This window comes from Asterias amurensis, chromosome 1 (assembly GCF_032118995.1).
Source record: "Asterias amurensis chromosome 1, ASM3211899v1".
Classification (NCBI taxonomy): domain Eukaryota; kingdom Metazoa; phylum Echinodermata; class Asteroidea; order Forcipulatida; family Asteriidae; genus Asterias; species Asterias amurensis.
In genome coordinates, this window is record NC_092648.1 from 2,859,754 (window position 1) to 2,883,505 (window position 23,752).

Sequence of the window (23,752 nt, forward strand, 5' to 3'; positions counted from 1 at the left end):
GTTAACTTGATCCATGACTTGATAAAGTCATCTTCCATCAGCCGCCCCCCCCCCACCCCCACCAACCCCTCCCTTCCATACCCAAATAAAGGCTTGTCCCAGCCTTAAACCAAACAATAGACACTCCCAATATCTAGGGATGACTCATTAATATTCATGAGCACACAAGGGCAGACATACAAAACAACCTCACTGAGCATAAAAGCCTGGATTGGTCATCAACCTACACGTCGGCAAAATTGGCGAGCGCCATGTTGATGATGTCATGACTATTTATAGCTCTTACTTTACCTTTCAAGCGCATGGCGCAATTATTTGTTGTTATCAATATTGTTATCAACAGTGGTTTGTTATTGAAGAAGTCCTGACTGGTCTGGACACGCTCAAAATTCAATCCTTTAGAGTTTTGAACCCTCTTTGGAATTCCCCCAATTGGAAACTGATCAGCTGACAGTTTCTGGGAGCTATACAAAATATTTCAACATCTGTCATAGTTTACATCATCAAAAGACACCAGTGGAACAACAGTCATCTTATAGAGTAGGCTAGCTCCAACTATAAGAAAAGAGGTATACGGGTGTGTGTTTCACAGGGTGTTGTTGCGAAGTTCTACTGCAAAGTTCTACGGTGCAACTTCCGTATTTTGCTGAGCTGCGTTCAAATGAAAGCATAACGTCCTGAACTCATGTGATACAAACCCGGATTCAACAGGAATCTTTATCCTGAACTCAATCGCTGGTAAGTTTGCTGATTTTTTTTAAATCTTGTTTGAGAAATGTTTTTCATATTGGTTCTGATCTATTGGTTAAAAAAATTGTTATTACTATTATACTTAAACGTTTCTAGTAATTAAGCCAATGATGCTTCACAAGCTAGCCTGAGGAAACTTGTAAACAAGGGTGAAATGTGAACCAGAAACACCAGTGTTAATTTCCATGATAAGTGTTCTTTTTACACGTAATTACGTGTCAAACCTAGTGCACTTGACCTCCGGCAAATGTTTCCTACAAGACATATTTTGGGGCTGAACTGAGCCCAAAGCTGTGTCCACTCGCTGATAAAAAATATTTTAGTCGGACAAAATTCGAAAATATCTGGCAACGTAAATGAATGAATTATTTTTAAGACCCGAAATAATCAGCCACACAAACATAAATTACACATTTAAGTGTATTTGATATTCCTTTCGAAACGTTCCTCAGACGTGTATAAAATCGTTCGAAGAAAAAAATCGATAATTATAATTTGGACGAAAATCAGGCAATACTTTACTACGTTTGTTGCAAAAAGTGTTACGTATGGACAGTCGCTGTAGAAAAAAACTCACCTTTTGGGGTGACTGCTGGGAAAAAATAGTCTATATTCCCGCTCGGTTTCAGTTTGTAAAACGTCAAGTTTTCTGTGTCGGCCTACTTATGGTTTGGAAGTCACTGATGATGAAACGAGGGAGTCTTTTGAATATTAAACGAAATTTCTAGAAGCTGAATCGTTCGGCTGATGCAACTCTGATAAATTTGCCTACCTTCTTGAGCAGTATATTGAATGTTTATAGTGTCCTTTCACACGAGGTAGAGTTGGTAAAACTTTGACAACCATGCTAACATTATACAAGGGACCCTTGTTAGATTGCGTCGTGTGAAAAGGGTTTTTGTTCCACAATAAGAAGTGTTATACCGAGTAATCTAAGACAATGTGGAATTGCATTTTTTGGAACAGACTCAACATGAGTTTAAAGATATCTGTCTTACTGCATACATTTAGAAGAAAATTAAAACATCATCTTTCTGTTGGCCTTCGAGAAAGACTCTGTAAGAGCCGAAACCTCAGGCTATTATTTACTATTTTATATTATGTTTTTATTTGTAATGAACTCATGTCAACCTTCTTCACCTAGTCTCTGCTGCCATCCTGTACTCTATTTTCGGTAAAAAAATGTTTGTGTTTTGGACTCTAGTTTTGTCTGTCCAGTTCTGTCTGTCTAATAGGGAAAACCTCAAAAGCAAATCTGAGCTTCTTTCTTTCCCTATGTATACGGACAGGATGTATACATACATTAACACAATGGTATGTACAACGTAATATCAATCTGAACAGGTATAATGATGTACATTGTGCATGTACTGTTTAGTGTTCAATACAATTAAGGACAATGTAAACAAAATGGTTTTTATTCGATTGCGAGTCATTGCAAACATTGGTCGAAAGAAAATTCTAGAAAACCATATCGCTGATGTAACACTGACGATTGGTGTCTTTTTTAATTTGGAATATTGTTAAAAAGCGCCAATTCATCGTTTATTTTGCGTTCTGTTTGCATCATCATTGCGTGAATCATAATGAACTGTCGAGTGGCATATAGGCATTGTATTTATATAGAGCATGAACTACACGTTATAGAATATGGAATACTGTCCAACAAACAATGACGTAATGTTTTGATTGTATTTCACCATGCGTGCATGCACGCACGCATACATAAGCGCATGGGACGTGGAATAGGGTTGACAGAATCGGAAAAGCATCGCATACGACCATACGACCGCAAACCAGACCTAAATTGCATGATGTTGACTTCAAATATTTGAAAAAAAGTGGTAAGTTCTGGATGATCAATGAATGGTCAAGTTAAAAATAATTTCTTTCCTTTTTGAAAATATAAAAAAATATTGTAAGAAAACTCACGCATGGGAGTCAGCACGGGGTCAAATCAACGCGCAAGAGAAATGCGCATGGACAATGTCTTTACAAAATGATGTTTCGACCTGATGTTTCGACCCTAGCAGAGTCTTTCTCGAAGGCTAAATTAAAAGGGAGTGTGTGGAAAATGTTATGCCAATGCCATGATAAGCATCGTATCATAGGAATAATGTGTTTTTTCCGGTTTATTATTATTCAGTTATTTAAATTTATGTTGTGAAAGCTCTTTGAATATTTAAATGAATACGGTTCGGTTCACTGGTGATACTTGTTTGGTTGACAGTTAAAAAACATTAGGCTGTAACTTCTCCGGATCATTTTAAATCAAGGAGCGCATGAACGCTACTTATTAAAACATTATGCTAATTTATTCAGATATTCACATGACTTAATTAATACATGTCTTACAATTTTGTCCCGAGATTATCTTGGGCATTTCTTGTATTATAGGCCTACTTCAAAGGAAGAGTAAACTCATGAAATTATTGTATTCCTGTAACATAATTAAATAAAACTCATGTTGTCACACTCCAATGTTTATGGCTGTTATTTTTAAATAGTTTTTATTTTATGTAAAGTCAACCCTTCGATTCGACAGGGACCCCCCCCCCCCCCCCGCCCAGCCCCACTCAAATATGCAAGGTGTTCACTGCATGTTTCTTTACATAAATAACTGTAATATTCCTCTCGTCTTTCTTTTTGTCGTTGCAGATTTTCCATCAAGTTTATTTTGTCAACGAAAATAAGAAAGCAATGCTAACTGGAACGATGTCTACAAATGGCGCGACGCAGCAACAGGGTGCCCTTTACGGGGGCGGGGCCTCACCGATGTCCAGCGAGTTTAGTGGGGACGGGGTCTTCGAGCCGGAGTTTGAGCTCACCCCTCTGATAAAAGAAGAGCTCCGCACCACAATACGCAACCGGAGAATCAACAGCGGCAAATCGGACGACTTGAGCTACGATGACGGTCCTAAACCACAGTACAAGGTGAATATTGATTGTGTGCCAAGCCCGATAGTTTTATAAATTTGTGCATTCGTTCCAAACTGATGTACATTTGTATTTTGAGTTCACTTGTAAAAAGTAAAGCTTGGACAAATGGACTCACACAGGGAAAACTTCACAATTAAAGAAACATAATAAGTAAAAGTTAATGAATTAAAAACAAAATATGACTGTTTCTTTTTAAACGACTGTGCCCCTGAGTCTATATATTCAAAATATCTCTGAATGAATATTCATTACGGTATTTTAGATACGATACTTCATTATCAATCTCTGAGCTTAGACGGATCAATATAAACAGGCAACATTGTAATAACATGTCAAACATTTTATTCAAACAAGTTTTTATTTGTTCCTCCTTAATTTCAGCTGACCCCCGAAGAAGAGGAGAAGCGAGAATTGAGACGGGATCGCAACCGTGTAGCTGCCGCTAAGTGTCGCATCAAAAGGAAGACAGAAGTCTGTTGTTTAACAATGGTGAGATTCTAAACACACTTTCATTTCCCGATTTGGTTAAAACATCTCTGCATGTGGTAAATTTATTACAGTATTAATTTGTTAGACTTGCCAGTTACAGAAGCCATTTTGACTTAGTTCCCGCGCGATTACCCATTTTTCTGTAATTGCTTTGATTTTGTTCTGTCCTGAAGACAACCAGAGCTTACCGATCGAAACGTCGAGATGTTGCCTAATTACTCCTATGGATAAATCGCGCAATGGTGTTACCGCAAATATTACAAAGACTGTACCTCCACCATGAACAGATTTTAAATCATACTCCCATACATTATCCTACTGATAACCTAACTTAATGTGTCTACACCATGCAAAGGTTCAAATCCTTATCAAAAGTGTGTTGATGTGTTTTATGTCGTTCATGAATAATGACCGTCGTTGCATCGAGACACCTCGTTTTGAAACAGGTCTCGTGCTCAATTCTTTTCTTCTGAGAAGTATTTTCCATAAAAAAAAACAATACACGACCTCAGAACTTCATTGTCCCACTAAACGGATAGATTATATGATTGTGTGACGTCACTTATCACGCACGAGCCATGCGTTTACCAGGCACTTCCGTTTCAAAAGGATACGTTGAGCGTAAACAAATTGGAATCATGTGATTTTGTTTGTTCCTCAATTTCACTCGTCGATGTGTCAATTCATATTGATAAGTTTTGCTTGAAGTCATGTGATGAAGCATTGGGTTGGGGGGGGGGGAGGGGTTGGCTGTCTACCAGTGGCTTATTATCGTTATTATTTCAAGGTACCCGTTTCCCATCCCATTGTAAGCTCTACTTGTTTATCAGTGCCAATAATGAAAGTGACATTTGCAGGCTGTTTCTGGTTGCCTATTGCATTATATACAAAACAGTGAACATGCGTCCGTTAAAGTAACACGTTGCAACTCCGTGGACAAATTGTACTCACAGGCAGGCCTTGCTTCACGGAGGCAGCGAGTGCTTCCATGCCTCCTGGTCATTGCCTTGGTGTCATATCAGTAGAAATGTAAAATTTACCCATCTACAGGGTGCCCTTTACCGAGGAGAAAATGCCCAGGTGCACTTTCTATTTCAAAAACGACAGAGTCCTCAGTATGAGTGGGAAAAATTACATACATTCAACCTCACATTACAATGGTTTACACTATTGTCACTATCAATACCCTTCCAGTGTGAGATTTGTCAATATCACCCCATGACATCGTGTTGGTCTTAACGTGGGTCTGTGCATTTCTTGTAAGGGGAATTGTTGGTTCGTTCCCGACTTTTTTTCAGAGCGAAATTTGAAACATGGCGTCACTGGGTTTCAACAACCAATGGTTCTTTCCATTCCAAAGAGGAATTTTCCGTCCGTCAAATTAGGTTAACTGTTCAAGGCACCGTTCTGATTGAATACGTCAGAAACGCGTCAGAAATAATGTCAGAAACGCGTGTCTGGTAAAGCAACACCAATGAGAGCCCCCTACGTTCAGAACTGAAGCAATTTTATCAATGGAATTTTCCTATACTTATAGTGTTGTTTCCAGACGTTTTTATTCATGTCTGACTCATTCTTTTCATGCACAGGAATCTGAGCGACTGCAGTTGACCAATGAGAGACTCCGTGAGGAGATCCAGAGACTCAAGGATGAAAAGAGAGTCATTCTAGAACTGATTAATTCACATCGGCCATCTTGTATTGTTACACCACCGATCAATGTCCCGGATGTCCAGATGGCGCAGGCTACGTCATCGTCCTACGACTCGGTCAGGTGACGGCCCTTGACGGTCCGTGGCGGCTGATGACGACGACAAAACACTTTGCAGGAACTATATTCATGCGTCGTGTGTTTTATTCGCATGCACAACGTGTTTTCACATAAAGACTTTTAATATGACCAGTGACGTATGTCTAAGGAAATAGCCTGATGTTTAAAGTATGGCTGACGTTTGTTTTCCAACGTCACTCAAGAAAGGTTTGATTATTTAGACGATCTTTACGTCATTGGAACTTGGCAAGCTCCCACATAGGAGGATACAAACACCAAGCTGGCAACAAACGTTGGCAAACGTTCCATGCTAAGATGGTACAGAATGATGCCAATAGGTTACCGGTTTGCTCCGTTGAAATATCTAGAAAGTAACTTCATGATTTTACGAAGGCCCATTAACGGCAACACACAAACTATTGTTACGGACTCAAACTCCGTTATTATGCATTCACAACCGAATACGCTTCACAATCCGTTATTATGATGGACTGATTTGTTTCGCCAATGTGACACGGAGACTCCGTAATTACCGATTCACAAATTAGCCGTTATTACGGAACCACAATCTGCAAGTAACGTCCCTCCTTTGTGAGTCCGTAAACGGTGTGTAAACCATGATAACGGAACAATAATTGGTAATATTGTAAACTCGTAATATCGATGGTGAATCCGTACGGACATTGGGCCAATATAAATCTGTGATGTTTATGTCGTAGCTGTGGGGCATTTAGTATAACTACCTAAATACGGCTCTTTACCGTAAATATGTTATCACTTTATCAGCAAAATGTATTATACGATATTTTATAAGAAAGTGCAAGTTTTGAATATATATAAAACCTACAATGTACTTTTGTATTGCGCCTTTTGTACTGTAAATGAAAACTATTTTGTCGATTTAACTTTCTATTTTCTTCAATGAGTATGTGTACTTTTTCTGAACCATCGCGTAAAATCCTTGTCTACCAAAATACCAAAACATTTTATTCGGGTTCGGAGGTCCAACAACTGGACTACCAGCGTCGCAATTTTAAATCCAAACACAGGTTTTGATTTCTATAGTTTGTTATCATCAATATTAAAAGTCTACAGCTTGCTCCTGAAGACCATTACAGCATATAGTGAATGAAACGTCGAGTTGTTGAAACACCGGTTCTTCTCAGAGTGGCAACAACTCACATGCACGGAGAGTAAACGGCCATGTACTTATAATTATCATGTCTAAATTATCATGGCAAACCTCGATAGAATGTGAACAGTCGAACGCAGTTATACAACATTTTGTTTTGTGTTTTGAATAATATATGAGATTTGTTTATTTTCTGACATAACCAAACCCACATTGTATGTACAGCAAACCTTGTATTGGTAGAACGTAAACAGTCAAACACAGTTATACAAAAATCAGGTTTTGTTAACTTTGATATTTGTTTACTTTCTGACATGATAAAATCCGCATTGTACTTTGCTGCACTACCTCATTATTAATGTGCAGTTGACATTATACTATAACATGACCCTGTACATAGGTTATATATTTCGTTAAATTATTTGTGATTTTATATCACTTTATATCAGTGTACAGTGTACTTTACTTATTTAATACCTTGTTATAACAATAACAATATCGAAGTCTTATATAGCGCACGTATCTACCAAACAAGGTACTCAAGGCGCTGAGTATATTATACAAACTTTCAGAAAGATATGTTTTGGAAGTGATGAATTCTGAGACCCAATTAAGTAGCACATTATAAGGGTTTACAAGGTGCTACTTTATAAAACACAAATCTGGAGTATAAATACTATGGGCATTACTAAGTAGTCGTTACGTCAAACGCTACGCATCTCCTGTTATAAAGAGTTACGTATGTAATAACACTGAAAGAGGCTCTCCTAAAGAGCACGTTATAAATGTATGTTACTTATAATAACACAGGAATGCATCGTCTACAGTTGCAGATTCTGATGATTAATACTATTAGCCACTTTGATAGATTTACTATATTTTGTACTTTCTATTAATATGTAATATTTATATCAACGTTGGTGGGTTTTTGTTTTTGCAATAAAGCAAACATAACGTGAGTACTTTAATAACATGTGGCTGCATTTTTTTTATTAAAGGCTCAGTCTCTATTTGTAAACACATTTATTTTGTTGGTTTAAATACAGCAGTAAAATGTCAATAATATTTGCATCACCAAAACAATTCAATTAACATAAACTCAGAATTCGACCAGAAAATATTTCTCCAAATTATCGGGAAGCTCGTGCAGGGCAAGATTCAATTTGAAGGGACAATTATTGATCTTTAACGTACATGTCGTATTGCTGAAATGAGCATTGACTTGCAATAATGACCCATAATTTACACGAGCGAATATTTTACGTGGAGCCAAACTAATATAATGCCCCCCCCCCCCTTCCCCTCCCCAAGGTTGGCCGTAGCTTCACCCAGTGGTAATTTCTCAAAAGTTAATTAAGTACTGCCCCGATGCATCGGGGCAGTACTTACACAACGCATTTTGGCTTGCAAGCAAGATCTCTGCTTACTATAGTGCTTAGCAAGTTGCGTAAGCCAGTACTCAAGATCAACAAAATAAACGGAACTTTGATTGAAGTTGTGCACACACGGGACGTGTGGCGGACTTAAACACGCGTTTAAATGACTATGGTGGTTATAATACAAACAAGAAGCTCTAACTGTACTTTTTCTACAAAAAGTTCCACGATCCGTCACTGGAAAAAACTAGTTTAAATTGCCATAAATAACTTTTCCGCTGACTGGTATTGCACAGCAATGGTGCAATAATATCTACCCCCATAACAACAGGCAGTGAATCACAGTGACGTCACTCAATTGAACGCAGCCTTAGACACGTTGGAACTCAACAGAACGGAAAACGCGCATGCGTGTATTGACCGTTTTCCCGATCCGCTATTGTACTGTACTGCTATAAAAGCAAGTTGTTCCACTGCCAACTCTTCATTCAGATCGCATGCAAGCCACACAAAGCATCTACATGTATGTGTTATCGGTGAGCCGCTAAATCAAGCACACAACAGCCGTTGATCAAGGAAACGTAGGTTGTTTGTTATCGTAATTGCGCCACGGGGGAAAAACGAAACATAAGACAGCCGTATACAGATCAACTCGGTAGGTTGATCATTTTATAGCGTTGAATAGGAAGGAGTCCTGGAGCTGTTTGGATTTAATCCAATGTCAAGGCTACCCATTCAATCGCACATAAAACAGCCGTCACTATCACTCCAGGGGGTGAGAGTCTGTGTCGTCATCATCGCGTAATAGCGTCATTGCGAAATTTACCTTCAAATCGTGCGATATGAAAAGAAAAACCGTTTATCTCACGTGTACAAAATCCGCGCTGCTGGTACTGAATTCTACTACAGAATAAAAAACTCAGTTTTCTTTCGTGTTTGGAGAACATTTTGAAAAAGTTTCTTTCTGGTCAGGTTCCAAAAGCGACTGCTTCATATGTACGGAAACTGGGTTAATTAATGTTTGACCCTCACGGTTCAGAAACTGAAGACCGCGTCGGGTATTCCCCTGAAATATTGCACATGACCCTTGGACTTGGGTAAAAACCCACGCCCCAGAAATGTTTCAGGGGCGTCACCATAGAAACTTCTAGAATACTCCCCAGACGCTCATTATTAAAAAACGCCCTATAGAAACAACAAAACATGTCAACGCACGTCTTGGCAATGGATGACGTCATATTCTATTTATATCAGTTGTTATGTTGTACAAAAACGTTGGGTATAGACGCGATTTGTTTACCATAACAGAGCATTGATATCGTTGTGTGTCTCTTTGACAGGTTTACTATAGTAAGCGCAACTTATAACAGCTTATCAACCGTTAGCAGACTGAGCTGACTCAACTGAGAGAATTTTGCAGTCAGGAGTTTGATAGGACTTCTAACAAATACATTCACCATAAATGGCTTCGCAAGTGGAGTATAATTCGCCAGTAGCAACCCAGACTGGTTGGGAACCGTTAAGCCCTCCATTGGGGTTTCTCTCGGCAAGATTTGATGATGATGATAATGGGAACCAGGACATTGCGGATTCATCTTCAAGACACCATCTTCAATCAAAGACACCAGTCTCAAAGAGTAAGTTTTCTTCCAGTTGTTGAAAGTTGCAAGTTACACTTTGGGGATTTTTGATCAAACTGTCTTTGTATGTGTATTGTCAATTTTGCTGGGAATATTATAATACATACCAGTAAACAACAATTAGTATTCACGTTACTGTTGTTGATACATGCTGATTGGTCCGCTGATGATAATGTTTATTTATGTTAATTTTTGTTTAAATTAATTCATTTATTTTTGTTTATTTTATTATTATTTTCTTTTTTTAAAGGGGTTGTCTTTTTGTATGGATTTTTTTAATTTTGCATTGAAGTTTGTTTGAATTTTGCATTGAAGTTTTGTGGACTGATTTGTCTGTGTGTTTGTTGGCCTACTGGGGGGCCATTGGTGAGAACAAAGGACCCATAACAACGTTGTTTATGTTCAACTTGGACTCCGCAGAGGAATTCTTTAAAAAAGGAAATAATAGAAGAACAATAGCAGGATCCCATTAAGCCCGATCCAAAATGTTGTGTGTGATGAAGGTTAGGTTTTTGGTACTTCACAAAAACCACACAATGTAACTCACTTTCCGATCTAATAATACATAATGGGTTTACCATCATGAGACATCAAGTTAATAAAAAAATAATAGAAAAACAATATTTCTCCCACGGTCTTATGACAGCTCGGAGACAAGAGTTTTGCTCCACCGGACATTCCAACTTCGTTCCCTCGGTATTCAAACACTCCCCTAGCTCTCGTCCCCGCGATTCACACCCCTATAATTTATATCATTTCCAGGGCAATATTGCAGGTCAATTAGCACCGACTCCGAAGAGTCTGAGGATGATGAGTTTGAGCTTCGACCCCTCATCAAGGAAGAGCTTAGGAATTCCATCCAGAAGAGGAGATGGCAAATGGGATTGTTAGACTGGGGCCTGGAAGACTATGACAAGAAGAGAGGTCCCAAGGACAATAAGGTAGGACTTTTAGCTTTTAGGACAATAAGGTAGGACTTTTAGCTTCGAATAGCTGCGATCCCAAGCGACTGGAGAGGGGGAGACCACACATGGGTGAGTGGCGAACTCAACGTCGTGGTCTCCCGTTCCAGTCGCTTCAAGTGTTTACGAAGCTGTCACGAAGCCACGAAGCAAGCCACGAAGGCCTCGACAAAGGGCCGGGTATGACTGGGAACAACACACTGAGGAGCCATCCTATGGTATTGACACTGATAACTACTTTATTGCATGATTGCTCAAACATCAACATACAACTTTAATAGTGCAAAAGGGGAAACCCCCGTAGGCTAGGCACACACAGGCCCAATAAATGGGGGACCCTTGATCACACATCAGAATAGATCAATCAGAAGACAACAGTACAAACGCATAAACGACAGTAGAAAACTTGAAAAGTTCAAGTCCTTAGGATTATCAGCGTCTTAAAACAGCAACTAGGCGGGAGGGGGGGGGGGGGCAAGGCTCGATATTTCCACTGGACCGCTGGCCCAATGCCAGTGATGTTAGCATTGGGCCATTAACATCATTATCTTATGATGGTTTAAGTCCGGCTTTCTTGTGTAATGCCATTAGTTCAAATGTTGACTTTCGGTCTGATTTGTGTTGATTAGTGACCAACTACATACAAGAGGCAGGAGATAATACTCTTAGTGCTTGCTCAAATTAATACTTTGAAGCCATGTGGTATTGTGGGGGTTTCCCCTTAATTTTAAGCTGTGGGTTAGGGGGCTTCAAACCACCATCCAACCGTTCGTTCACATGGTATTTACATACCTGCATTTGCATTTAAACACCACACCAGAACCTGTTGACCTTATTTGTTTTATATTATGCCTAAAATCAAAGCTGAAGCATCCAACATCTACCTACGCTGTTACATTTTTTTATATACTTCTTTGACGCAGTTGCAACCGATTTCTAATGATGTTCGATTTCTCACCGTCTTGAGAAATCCCCCATATTGTATACAACATCCTCTGTGTATTTTAAGGCTCACTCCCATTTCCAAGTAAGCAGTCGCATTCTTATGCTATGACCTCAAGGTCCCCCAGAACTGACCATTGCTCATGTGAACCACAATGTCCTCCAATATTGTTCTATATTGCAATGATGTCACTTATCTTGTGATACTTTGGTGGCATCATTTCTAAGTCAAGACTTCCCAAACCACCAAAAACTTTTAAATTGAACATTTCAGTTTCACTCTTGGTTTTGGCTACTCCTGTTCGGTTTTCCCGTATGCTATAAGGGTGCAAGAGATTTGCCTTTCACTAATACCTACGAGCTAGGCACACCAGTGCCACCACTTTTTCTATTTTCATTGCTCTATGGTATGATCATGGAGGAAGAACTCAATGGTATGATACAAGTAGGCCTAAGAACTTGTATAATTAAAAGCTCAGACCTATACGTTATTTCAAGTCTATTGTCTTTAGTCAGTCTCCTCCCCGCTCGCTATGATTCCGTTCACCAGAACAACTAGAAATAGAATAGAGATAAGTCTCTTCGTAAAGAGCCTCTTTGTCTATATGACAATTGCATCTGAAACTTCCAAACATCCAAAATGTCTACCGCCCTCCTGCGATATGAAAAGTGAAAGTCAACGGACATCCTCGCTGAATTTCTTCAACACACACTAAATTAACAAGAGTGTTACATACAATACACAGCGATATCACATAATCTATTACTAAAATGAGATTTAAGGGTTTATAATTTTTGTTATTTTCGTATCATGTTTTCAGCTAACGGGAGAGGAGTTGAAAAAAAGAGAGGACAGGAAGAATAGAAATCGACTCGCAGCCGCCAAGTGTCGGCAAAAGAAGCGCAGCCGACAGGATGAACTGCAAAGGGTAAGGAGCAATGATAGGAAAATGAAGGGTCTTTCGAAAACTGATGGGGGCCTAAGCCTAAATAGCATTGTTTTCGAAAAGGGCCAAAGTAAATTGGGGGGAAAAGTCAAACTTATAGCTGTGGCTGTGGCTATGGCTGAAAGGCTTGGACTTCGCTGGTGTTTATAAAGCCAACAGCCATAGCCGTACCCGAAGTCATTACATATCGAGGTAGGACCACCACTGGTTAAGGGAAGATATACAATTCATTCTTGAGAAGGGTGACACTTTATCCAGCCAATTATACAATACTTTCCACACTTTAACAAAACTTTTAATACACCAGTAAAACAAAGCAATTATTTTTTAAGAGTCAAGTGATTTCTCCTTTTTTTTCCCTTCAAAAACGATGTTGTTTGTTAATAGATTGTTTTGCGGCTTCAGGTAGCAATATACCCAATTCCCCAATTTGTAAAGCCTTAAATAATGCTGTCTTGTTTTCAATTCACGCAGACGATGGAATCTCTCGAGACTAGACGAGATGAGCTGATGACGCTGAAAGACAAACTGAGTCAAGAGAAAGCGCAGCTCCGTCAGATGGTAGAGGAGCATTTTAAATTGTGCAAACCGAGCATGCCCAGAACAACGTAATGGAACCCACGACGAAAAAACTGGCTTGTTCAATCCGGCGGCTCTGAACCAAAGAACCATGACGTACATTACAGAACGTTGACGGGAAAATGAGTAGGGAAACTTGCATGCGTGGACGAGAAACCATCTTTGAAGAAATTTGTAAATCACAGAGGACTACATATTGAAGACAACCATACTATAGTAATAGTTGACTAAATCTGTGATTCTACTGATGCAATTTTAAACTGACTAAATATTATTTGTCTGAAACTTCAAGACACACATTCTCAGAAATGGTCGGCTGCGTCCCTTGTAGGAAACAGGGAACCTAGAGGCAACGTGCATGCGTAGATGAGAGACCACTGAAGACATTTATAAATCACAGAGGATTACAGTTGTATTGGATTCTGCAGAACTATTTATTAGTAGAAGAAAACCGTACTTGTGGATCTCAATCTGTAACTATAATGATAATGCAATTTGAATTCATTGTGAACATTTTACTTTTGTATGAAACTTCAAGAGAACAATTCTCAGAAAACTGGAGGGCCTCAAGAGAGCATGAAGAGAGCATGGCCATCACGGCAGATAACAAGTTAAAGTGATATCTTCGACAAGTCGTCTTTATGTTGTGTACAAAGTCCCATCGGTACGCAAAGAAGCTTTCATTGAAAGTGACGGTTGAATATCGTTTGGCTATACGAGTCATCATGGGATTTGTTATGGCTCCAAACATTACCTATAAACTGCCTATTTATGTGAACGGATCTCCCGCAGATCGCACAAACTCTGTAAAATGACTATTATATGACGTAGAGAAAATCCACAAGTTACTCTTCAGTTACACTCTAAAGAATACCCGGGTCAGATTTGACCCGAATCCATGTCACGTTGGGCCCAGCCCTTTAACGGGAAAGAGGCTTAAATAACACATCGTTTTCGTGTGGCAACTCACACCTGCACTAAAAACTTTCTCTTGTCAATTGACTAATAAAAATTAGTCATGCACACTGTCTTATTTTACTAATCAAAAGATAGTCATGCATAGGTAGTTTTGACTAATTATAATTAGTCATGAAAAAAGTGTCTTATTTGACTAATTATTAAATTAATTAGTAACGCACGAAAATTAATTGGTAATGCAAGAAAATTAATTAGTATTGCACGAATATTAATCAGTCACGCGACTGTTAAAGTTAGTCAGGATTACAAATTAATTCCCCTCACATAAGTCAAAACTACCTAGGCATGACTCTTTTAACAAGTAAAATAAGACAGTGTGCATGACTAATTGTTAGTCGTTTGACTAGATACAGTTTGGACATTAACACATTATGTGTGCACTGCACACAAACGAAAGGCCTTTCGTACAAACATCATGCAGCTATAACACGACACATGCCTATTGTTATTGTGATTGCGTCCGTATACGTACATTGTATACACACAGCTAAACTAGCTCAACAAGCTTTTGTTACTCTTTCTTTTGCTGTCGTTTTATCTTTAAAATATTCAAACTATACACCACAATATTCTACATTAAATTCTTATTCTATTAGTATAAATTACAGGGTGAAATTCGGAGAAGTTTAAATTTATTTTACTTGATAAACGTCGCCAGTATGCTGCCCAACACTAACGTTTTGTCAAACAACACAAACTTTTCCACGGTGCAATGTTTAACGTTACACATCATTGTTTATATCTTATTATAATGGAATTGCTATGATCGCAGGCTACAGACTCTATTCTTTACTGGCAAGTATCACATAATTATTCCAATGATTAATGCTCACCTTCACCAGTCAACTTGAGCTGTCATGCCCCATCTCAAAACAACAACGCGATATGACAATCATCCGATTCTGTGCCACGCCCCCAAGAGGGCTTTTGGGAAACCCGGCACAATCAAAAGTCATAAAAAAATAAGTCAAAAGTCATATTGCCGCCCAAAAAAAAATTGGCGGGATCGCGCTCTTTATTAGTCGTAACGCAAAAAGTTAGTCAGTTGGATTGTCATGAAAAATTATACTTCGTCATCTCTTGTTTCGTGACGATACTTATTTGTCAATTGACAAATTAGCCCGCCCTTCAAATTAATCCATTATTCAAAGTAGTCTTTAACTTATATTAATTAGTCAAACACTTTAAACGATTCGTATTGCACTAATTGTAATTTGTCATTCCTTCGTCAACTGACTAATCACTCGCATTACTAATCATTTTCGCCCAGTTTGACGAACTTTTCACTATGTTTGACTAAATAAAACTGTTGGTGTGTTACCTTCATGTTATTCCTTTTCCAGAACTTATAGTTGAATCAAACATACAACATCAGAAACACAAAAGGGATTTTATGAGTTTCATGAACCCAATGCAAACTATGGTCATAGTTGATTTTGTGATGGGCCCTGTAAAAACGAGTGGACAAGAACTACAAACACTTATATTTTTAGAAGGTTTTAGAAGGTTTCTGAATATCACAATTTTGTTATAAACAATATTGTTAACTGCCTTAAGCTCAAAGAATCAGAGTATAAAAAGCATGCAATTTTGTATTTGATATTGTTAAAGTCAAATTGAGAATAACCCAATGTGTAGGGTTATCAATTAGTTTTCCATTGAATTGTTATAACATTTATATACTGATTGATCAGCTTGACTTCAGACTTTTGATATACAAAATATATTTTAGTAGTTTCTTATAGGTGAATACTACATTGAATACTATTTATATATGTGAAACCATTCTTTAATACTATAGGGAATACTATTTATCTATGAATAGCTTCTAATCCCAATAATTGAAGGTTGTTGAGCTAAGTTTATTTAAAATTTATTTCAGATTTTCAAGTTTTCTGCCCTACATAAATCACTACTTTTTTATGGAGTTTAAGTTTGGTAAAAACTATTGTAACCTATGCTTTTGTTTTTGTGGATATTTATGCCTCTATTTAATTACTTATTTATGTCTGTGTTTATTTCTTATTTATTTATATATTGTCTGAAAAATTACTTGAAATAAAATTGTACTTTTTGCATGTGAGTTCGATGATTAATGCCTATACGACTTATTGTTGTCATAAAATGACACTACCGACGCAGAGTTGGAGGAAATTGCTCTTAGAATCATTTATTAATCGGACAATGTATAGGAAGTATATGGGATTGTGTCTTTGATACTACATACATGATTTGGCATATCAGTCAGAATATGTCATGAGAAAGATTTGTGGCTGTAGTTAAATTTCAAAGCAATTCATACCCAATATTGTAAGTCAAAGTGACCATAATTGCATTAAGTTAAAAGGCAGAAACTTCAATAGGTATGGAGGCATCATCTAGAAGCCGATGCTTGTAGTGAGATGCCTGACGGACAGACAAACAGAACATACACAGAAACAAGAACGTACGGACGAACGTATATAACAAGGACAGAAATGGTGGGGGAAAAAACCAAGTCAGCAAGTAGTTTCTACTGAAGACAAGCAGAGTATACTGATTGAAACGTCGAGACAATGCCGGCTCTTATCAGAGCCAAAACTCGCACACACAAAAACAATTAAAACTTGTTTGTTTCTGCAAGTTTACTATTTAATTATAGTTAATTCTTAGGTCAAGTTGCTTAAAAAAAAATGTTGACAAACTATTTGATAACAAGCTATGTATTATATACTGTGAGGGGAGAGCTCTTTTATATAAATGCTTTTGAATTGAATCAATTAAGAGTAACAAAGACCGACGGGAAAGAGCAGAAACTTTCAGGTTTGTGAATATCTTCAGCATGAAGTTAGAGGTTATAGTTTATTGTGGATAAGCATAATAATTATGGCAATGACAGTAAAGTTAGTTTGATATTGCATATTGGACATTCACGTATGTTTGATACAGCGACGAGAATGTCAGATATCAAATATCGGTGTATGGTAGACATATATCAACCATACAGACCTATATGAATGTCCAATATTCAATATGGAAAAAGCAACATCGATATTCGCTGTACAAACACGTGAATGTCCTTTTCAAACTAACTTTACTGTCACTGTGAAAGTACCGACAAAGGGAGATGCAAATTTACAGGTGTGTTTTGGTGGGTTTTTTTTATCGGCTATCCATTAACCTGGAAATCCGTTGCAAGACTCCACCGATGAGGAAGTATGGCAGAGGTTTAGAGGGCATTTCCTCCTGGACCACTTTAGGTCCCGAGAGAGATGTGTGTTTCGCCTGATAGGAAGTTCCCGTTTACCTCATTTTAAATTTGGATCCATGAAATTCCCCCAGAAATTTTATGATGAGCAAGTAACTGATATTTTCCTTACGTAAATTCAAAAGATATTGTAAGTTTAAACTTTTTGGTTCCCAATTATTGACGAATGCTAGAGTTTTGTAATCATGTTAACTAAACTGTACATTAGCTTGATTCAAAATGGGTGAGATTACCCGAAAGCATTGGGTTTTTTTAATCATCACTTATTATTTACCTTATCTTGATTCAAAGATTCTTGTTTATGCAAGAAGCGTGAGTTTTGTAAAAATCACCATTAGTGTACATTGTCTTGATTGAAAAGGTTGGGCTTACCAGAAGCACGACTTTGTGAAAAGACAAAAATGTATCCTCTCATTTTAAAAATATTCAGCATAAGACTTAAAGGAACATTAAAGAGTTGGTTGTGCTAGCAAAAACGTTGCTGGCAGTGTAAGCACTTTATGTAATCCACCATATACATAAACTGACAAACCTGTAGAAGTTTGATTTCGATCGGCCATCTGGGTCACGAGAGAATAGTGAATAACCGATTACAAATTTTGCATGGCATCGATGCCAAAACAAAAATGAATAAAACGCTCACTGAGCGATAAACTCCAAACGCGAAACTAGATTATTTATCTCTCATAAAAAAATGAAATTTCAGAAAGAAATATTTAAAGGGATGTTTTCTACTATCATCATCATTAGACCGTGTAAGTTTTATGTAAATCTGTGATATTCACACAATTTTTGTTTCTTACCAATTCTGTAACGTTCCTTTAAGAGCCAAGAATTTGAACGAATACAAATAATTTTCACAAACAACAATTGCCTCATGTTTTATCTAAAATTACACGCTCCACTACATATAGACAGGCCAAGTCCCTTGGTTACATGGATACAGGGCTCCCACGCAATATGTTGAGACAACAAATAACAAAACCCAAAAAACACAGGCACTAAATTTTAACATGTCTCAATTGAATCCGTGAGGGACTGGCACCCTAGCCTCCACCCACCCCGATGCAGAGTTATCAGTGTGGTATTATCAGGTCCCGTTAAACAGTTGAGGTAGAAAACCAACCCCATCAATGGTGTAGTATTATTGAACTTATTGATTTCTTTTTCCGTCTATTGTTTTTCCGTCAGGCTGAATTATCATTTCCTTCTGGCTTGCAATAGTTCCTCTTCCTTCGATGAACTAGAGGCGGAACATGAAGTTATAAAACTTGACGATAAAGTGTCAGGTGATGGGTGAATCACAGGGTTGATGAAGTGTTTCGCTTAGACTGGTTCTTTTACTTTTCTGAGAAATGGGTGCTCTAATATGTGTGTTAAATACTCAGAGGGAAGAGGGGAATTGGGCACATCATGGTTCGAACACTTCAGATTAATTCTGATTAAGGCAGTGGACACTATCGGTAATTGTCAAAGACTAGCCTCCACAGTTGATGTATCTCAACATAAGCATAAAATAACAAAACCTGTGAAAATTTGAGCTCAATCGGTCATCAAACTTGCGAGATAATAATGAAAGAAAAAACACCCTTGTCACACGAAGTTGTATGCGTTTAGATGGTTGATTTCGAGACCTAAATCTGAGGTCTCGAAATCAAATCCGTGGAAAATTACGTCTTTCTCTAAAACTATGGCACTTCAGCGGGAGCCGTTTCTCACAATGTTTTTTACTATCAACCTCTCCCCACTACTCGTCACCAAGTAAGGTTTTATGCCAATAATTATTTTGAGTAATTACCAATAGTGTCCACTGCCTTTAATATTTATTTCATCAATTATTTATTTATTTATTAATTTAACTGTTATTTTTTATAAGAAGATTATATATCAGACAGTAACACCGTTAGACTTGCAAACACAGGGTTGTGGGTTCAAATCCGTCTAAGACCGCTGGTTTTACAATGTTTAGAATAAGTATTGTCCTCTAGTTTAAAATCACAATGTCTTGATTTGCGCAGTTCATAGCTGTATGAGTGAGACTTGCTGTTGCCAGCTTTGTGTTTATATCCCCTTGTGAGAGTTGGCCGAGTTCCCTTGACGGGAAGATCATCTAAATATATAAATAAACTTAACTAAGATAATACTTTTAAAATACGAAGAAAACAATTGGGGGAAAATAACACATGAAAAACACTAGAAACAAGAAATGCATGAACAAAAAGACAAGAAACAGACACACCACTGGAACAGGGTTGCAGGACTATTTTGTCAGCTCTACAACGTTTACTAATTTACAATGTATAATGCTCAAAAGGTATTTTTGATTACCATGTATATATATTCAGGCATGTACTTCACGGAGTAAACGAAAGCGATTGCCTCCATGCCCCCTGGTTATTGCCTTGGTGCCCTTGAAATGCTCCAGTAGAAATTTACAATTTCTTCATAGGGTGCCCTTAACCAATGAGAAAGTGCCTTGGTGCCCCTTCCATTTAAAAAAAAATACGAAGCATACAGGCCTTTATATTGGCAGTTTAATTTAGATATGAAGTTAATTTGATGATAAATAACTGAAGTGACTCGACAAGGTTCAGGGGCAAATAGATGGTTGTGAAAAAATGACAATGACTCAAACGTCGTACAAACAACAAATACATAAATAAATAAAGTAAGAGCAGTGTTCTGTTCAACACTAAAGGAAGTAAAACTCAGCCCTCATCATTTGCAAAAATGCAAGTAATAATATGGATATTTAGCTAAAATGAACGTTGTTAAAACTGATATTTTGCTTTGAGAATTGGTCTAGATTTGTAGTTTAGGTCATGTGATTTGGTTTTGTTATGATTAACTTCCAGTTTTGACATGTTTTATTCTCACCATGAATATAGTGTACATTTGTACACTCTTGTTTTGTTTGTTTGTCTGTTGGGGTATTGGGGTGTTTGCTTGTGTGTTTGTGTTTTTAATTTATGTATTGTTGTTTGTTGAGGTGTCGGGGAGTTTGTTGTGATGTATATGCGTGTGTTTGTTTGTTTGTTTGTTTGTTTGTTTGTTTGTTTGTTTGTTTGTTTGTTTGTTTGTTTGTTTGTTTGTTTGTTTGTTTGTTTGTTTGTTTGTTTGTTTGTTTGTTTGTTTGTTTGTTTGTTTGTTTGTTTGTTTGTTTGTTTGTTTGTTTGTTTGTTTGTTTGTTTGTTTGTTTGTTTGTTTGTTTGTTTGTTTGTTTGTTTGTTTGTTTGTTTGTTTGTTTGTTTGTTTGTTTGTTTGTTTGTTTGTTTGTTTGTTTGTTTGTTTGTTTGTTTGTTTGTTTGTTTGTTTGTTTGTTTGTTTGTTTGTTTGTTTGTTTGTTTGTTTGTTTGTTTGTTTGTTTGTTTGTTTGTTTGTTTGTTTGTTTGTTTGTTTGTTTGTTTGTTTGTTTGTTTGTTTGTTTGTTTGTTTGTTTGTTTGTTTGTTTGTTTGTTTGTTTGTTTGTTTGTTTGTTTGTTTGTTTGTTTGTTTGTTTGTTTGTTTGTTTGTTTGTTTGTTTGTTTGTTTGTTTGTTTGTTTGTTTGTTTGTTTGTTTGTTTGTTTGTTTGTTTGTTTGTTTGTTTGTTTGTTTGTTTGTTTGTTTGTTTGTTTGTTTGTTTGTTTGTTTGTTTGTTTGTTTGTTTGTTTGTTTGTTTGTTTGTTTGTTTGTTTGTTTGTTTGTTTGTTTGTTTGTTTGTTTGTTTGTTTGTTTGTTTGTTTGTTTGTTTGTTTGTTTGTTTGTTTGTTTGTTTGTTTGTTTGTTTGTTTGTTTGTTTGTTTGTTTGTTTGTTTGTTTGTTTGTTTGTTTGTTTGTTTGTTTGTTTGTTTGTTTGTTTGTTTGTTTGTTTGTTTGTTTGTTTGTTTGTTTGTTTGTTTGTTTGTTTGTTTGTTTGTTTGTTTGTTTGTTTGTTTGTTTGTTTGTTTGTTTGTTTGTTTGTTTGTTTGTTTGTTTGTTTGTTTGTTTGTTTGTTTGTTTGTTTGTTTGTTTGTTTGTTTGTTTGTTTGTTTGTTTGTTTGTTTGTTTGTTTGTTTGTTTGTTTGTTTGTTTGTTTGTTTGTTTGTTTGTTTGTTTGTTTGTTTGTTTGTTTGTTTGTTTGTTTGTTTGTTTGTTTGTTTGTTTGTTTGTTTGTTTGTTTGTTTGTTTGTTTGTTTGTTTGTTTGTTTGTTTGTTTGTTTGTTTGTTTGTTTGTTTGTTTGTTTGTTTGTTTGTTTGTTTGTTTGTTTGTTTGTTTGTTTGTTTGTTTGTTTGTTTGTTTGTTTGTTTGTTTGTTTGTTTGTTTGTTTGTTTGTTTGTTTGTTTGTTTGTTTGTTTGTTTGTTTGTTTGTTTGTTTGTTTGTTTGTTTGTTTGTTTGTTTGTTTGTTTGTTTGTTTGTTTGTTTGTTTGTTTGTTTGTTTGTTTGTTTGTTTGTTTGTTTGTTTGTTTGTTTGTTTGTTTGTTTGTTTGTTTGTTTGTTTGTTTGTTTGTTTGTTTGTTTGTTTGTTTGTTTGTTTGTTTGTTTGTTTGTTTGTTTGTTTGTTTGTTTGTTTGTTTGTTTGTTTGTTTGTTTGTTTGTTTGTTTGTTTGTTTGTTTGTTTGTTTGTTTGTTTGTTTGTTGTTTGTTGTTTGTTTGTTTGTTTGTTTGTTTGTTTGTTTGTTTGTTTGTTTGTTTGTTTGTTTGTTTGTTTGTTTGTTTGTTTGTTTGTTTGTTTGTTTGTTTGTTTGTTTGTTTGTTTGTTTGTTTGTTTGTTTGTTTGTTTGTTTGTTTGTTTGTTTGTTTGTTTGTTTGTTTGTTTGTTTGTTTGTTTGTTTGTTTGTTTGTTTGTTTGTTTGTTTGTTTGTTTGTTTGTTTGTTTGTTTGTTTGTTTGTTTGTTTGTTTGTTTGTTTGTTTGTTTGTTTGTTTGTTTGTTTGTTTGTTTGTTTGTTTGTTTGTTTGTTTGTTTGTTTGTTTGTTTGTTTGTTTGTTTGTTTGTTTGTTTGTTTGTTTGTTTGTTTGTTTGTTTGTTTGTTTGTTTGTTTGTTTGTTTGTTTGTTTGTTTGTTTGTTTGTTTGTTTGTTTGTTTGTTTGTTTGTTTGTTTGTTTGTTTGTTTGTTTGTTTGTTTGTTTGTTTGTTTGTTTGTTTGTTTGTTTGTTTGTTTGTTTGTTTGTTTGTTTGTTTGTTTGTTTGTTTGTTTGTTTGTTTGTTTGTTTGTTTGTTTGTTTGTTTGTTTGTTTGTTTGTTTGTTTGTTTGTTTGTTTGTTTGTTTGTTTGTTTGTTTGTTTGTTTGTTTGTTTGTTTGTTTGTTTGTTTGTTTGTTTGTTTGTTTGTTTGTTTGTTTGTTTGTTTGTTTGTTTGTTTGTTTGTTTGTTTGTTTGTTTGTTTGTTTGTTTGTTTGTTTGTTTGTTTGTTTGTTTGTTTGTTTGTTTGTTTGTTTGTTTGTTTGTTTGTTTGTTTGTTTGTTTGTTTGTTTGTTTGTTTGTTTGTTTGTTTGTTTGTTTGTTTGTTTGTTTGTTTGTTTGTTTGTTTGTTTGTTTGTTTGTTTGTTTGTTTGTTTGTTTGTTTGTTTGTTTGTTTGTTTGTTTGTTTGTTTGTTTGTTTGTTTGTTTGTTTGTTTGTTTGTTTGTTTGTTTGTTTGTTTGTTTGTTTGTTTGTTTGTTTGTTTGTTTGTTTGTTTGTTTGTTTGTTTGTTTGTTTGTTTGTTTGTTTGTTTGTTTGTTTGTTTGTTTGTTTGTTTGTTTGTTTGTTTGTTTGTTTGTTTGTTTGTTTGTTTGTTTGTTTGTTTGTTTGTTTGTTTGTTTGTTTGTTTGTTTGTTTGTTTGTTTGTTTGTTTGTTTGTTTGTTTGTTTGTTTGTTTGTTTGTTTGTTTGTTTGTTTGTTTGTTTGTTTGTTTGTTTGTTTGTTTGTTTGTTTGTTTGTTTGTTTGTTTGTTTGTTTGTTTGTTTGTTTGTTTGTTTGTTTGTTTGTTTGTTTGTTTGTTTGTTTGTTTGTTTGTTTGTTTGTTTGTTTGTTTGTTTGTTTGTTTGTTTGTTTGTTTGT

General features: G+C 36.1%; 2 protein-coding genes across 5 annotated transcripts; both read left to right on the forward strand.

The window, feature by feature from the left end:
* The first annotated feature begins 340 nt into the window (after window positions 1-340).
* LOC139942273 (cyclic AMP-dependent transcription factor ATF-3-like) lies at window positions 341-7,525 on the forward strand. 2 transcript variants are annotated; one of them, XM_071939074.1, is made up of 4 exons: window positions 341-738; window positions 3,409-3,684; window positions 4,072-4,179; window positions 5,769-7,525. In XM_071939074.1, exons 2-4 carry the CDS (start codon window positions 3,451-3,453, stop codon window positions 5,955-5,957), a joined length of 531 nt encoding a protein of 176 aa, XP_071795175.1. In that variant the 5' UTR covers window positions 341-738; window positions 3,409-3,450; the 3' UTR covers window positions 5,958-7,525. The 2 variants fall into 2 exon arrangements, with proteins under 2 accessions (XP_071795175.1, XP_071795184.1); XM_071939083.1 differs by lacking the exon at window positions 341-738 and adding an exon at window positions 2,426-2,594.
* A 1,430-nt stretch (window positions 7,526-8,955) lies between these two features.
* On the forward strand, window positions 8,956-16,868 carry LOC139942252 (uncharacterized). Of its 3 annotated transcripts, none has more exons than XM_071939054.1 (5): window positions 8,956-9,039; window positions 9,799-10,095; window positions 10,861-11,039; window positions 12,824-12,931; window positions 13,424-16,868. In XM_071939054.1, the coding sequence occupies exons 2-5, from the start codon at window positions 9,921-9,923 to the stop codon at window positions 13,559-13,561; spliced, it is 600 nt and encodes a 199-aa protein (XP_071795155.1). In that variant the 5' UTR covers window positions 8,956-9,039; window positions 9,799-9,920; the 3' UTR covers window positions 13,562-16,868. The 3 variants fall into 3 exon arrangements, with proteins under 3 accessions (XP_071795155.1, XP_071795164.1, XP_071795147.1); XM_071939063.1 differs by having other exon boundaries at window positions 8,995-9,113; XM_071939046.1 differs by lacking the exon at window positions 8,956-9,039 and having other exon boundaries at window positions 9,741-10,095.
* Window positions 16,869-23,752: the final 6,884 nt, after the last annotated feature.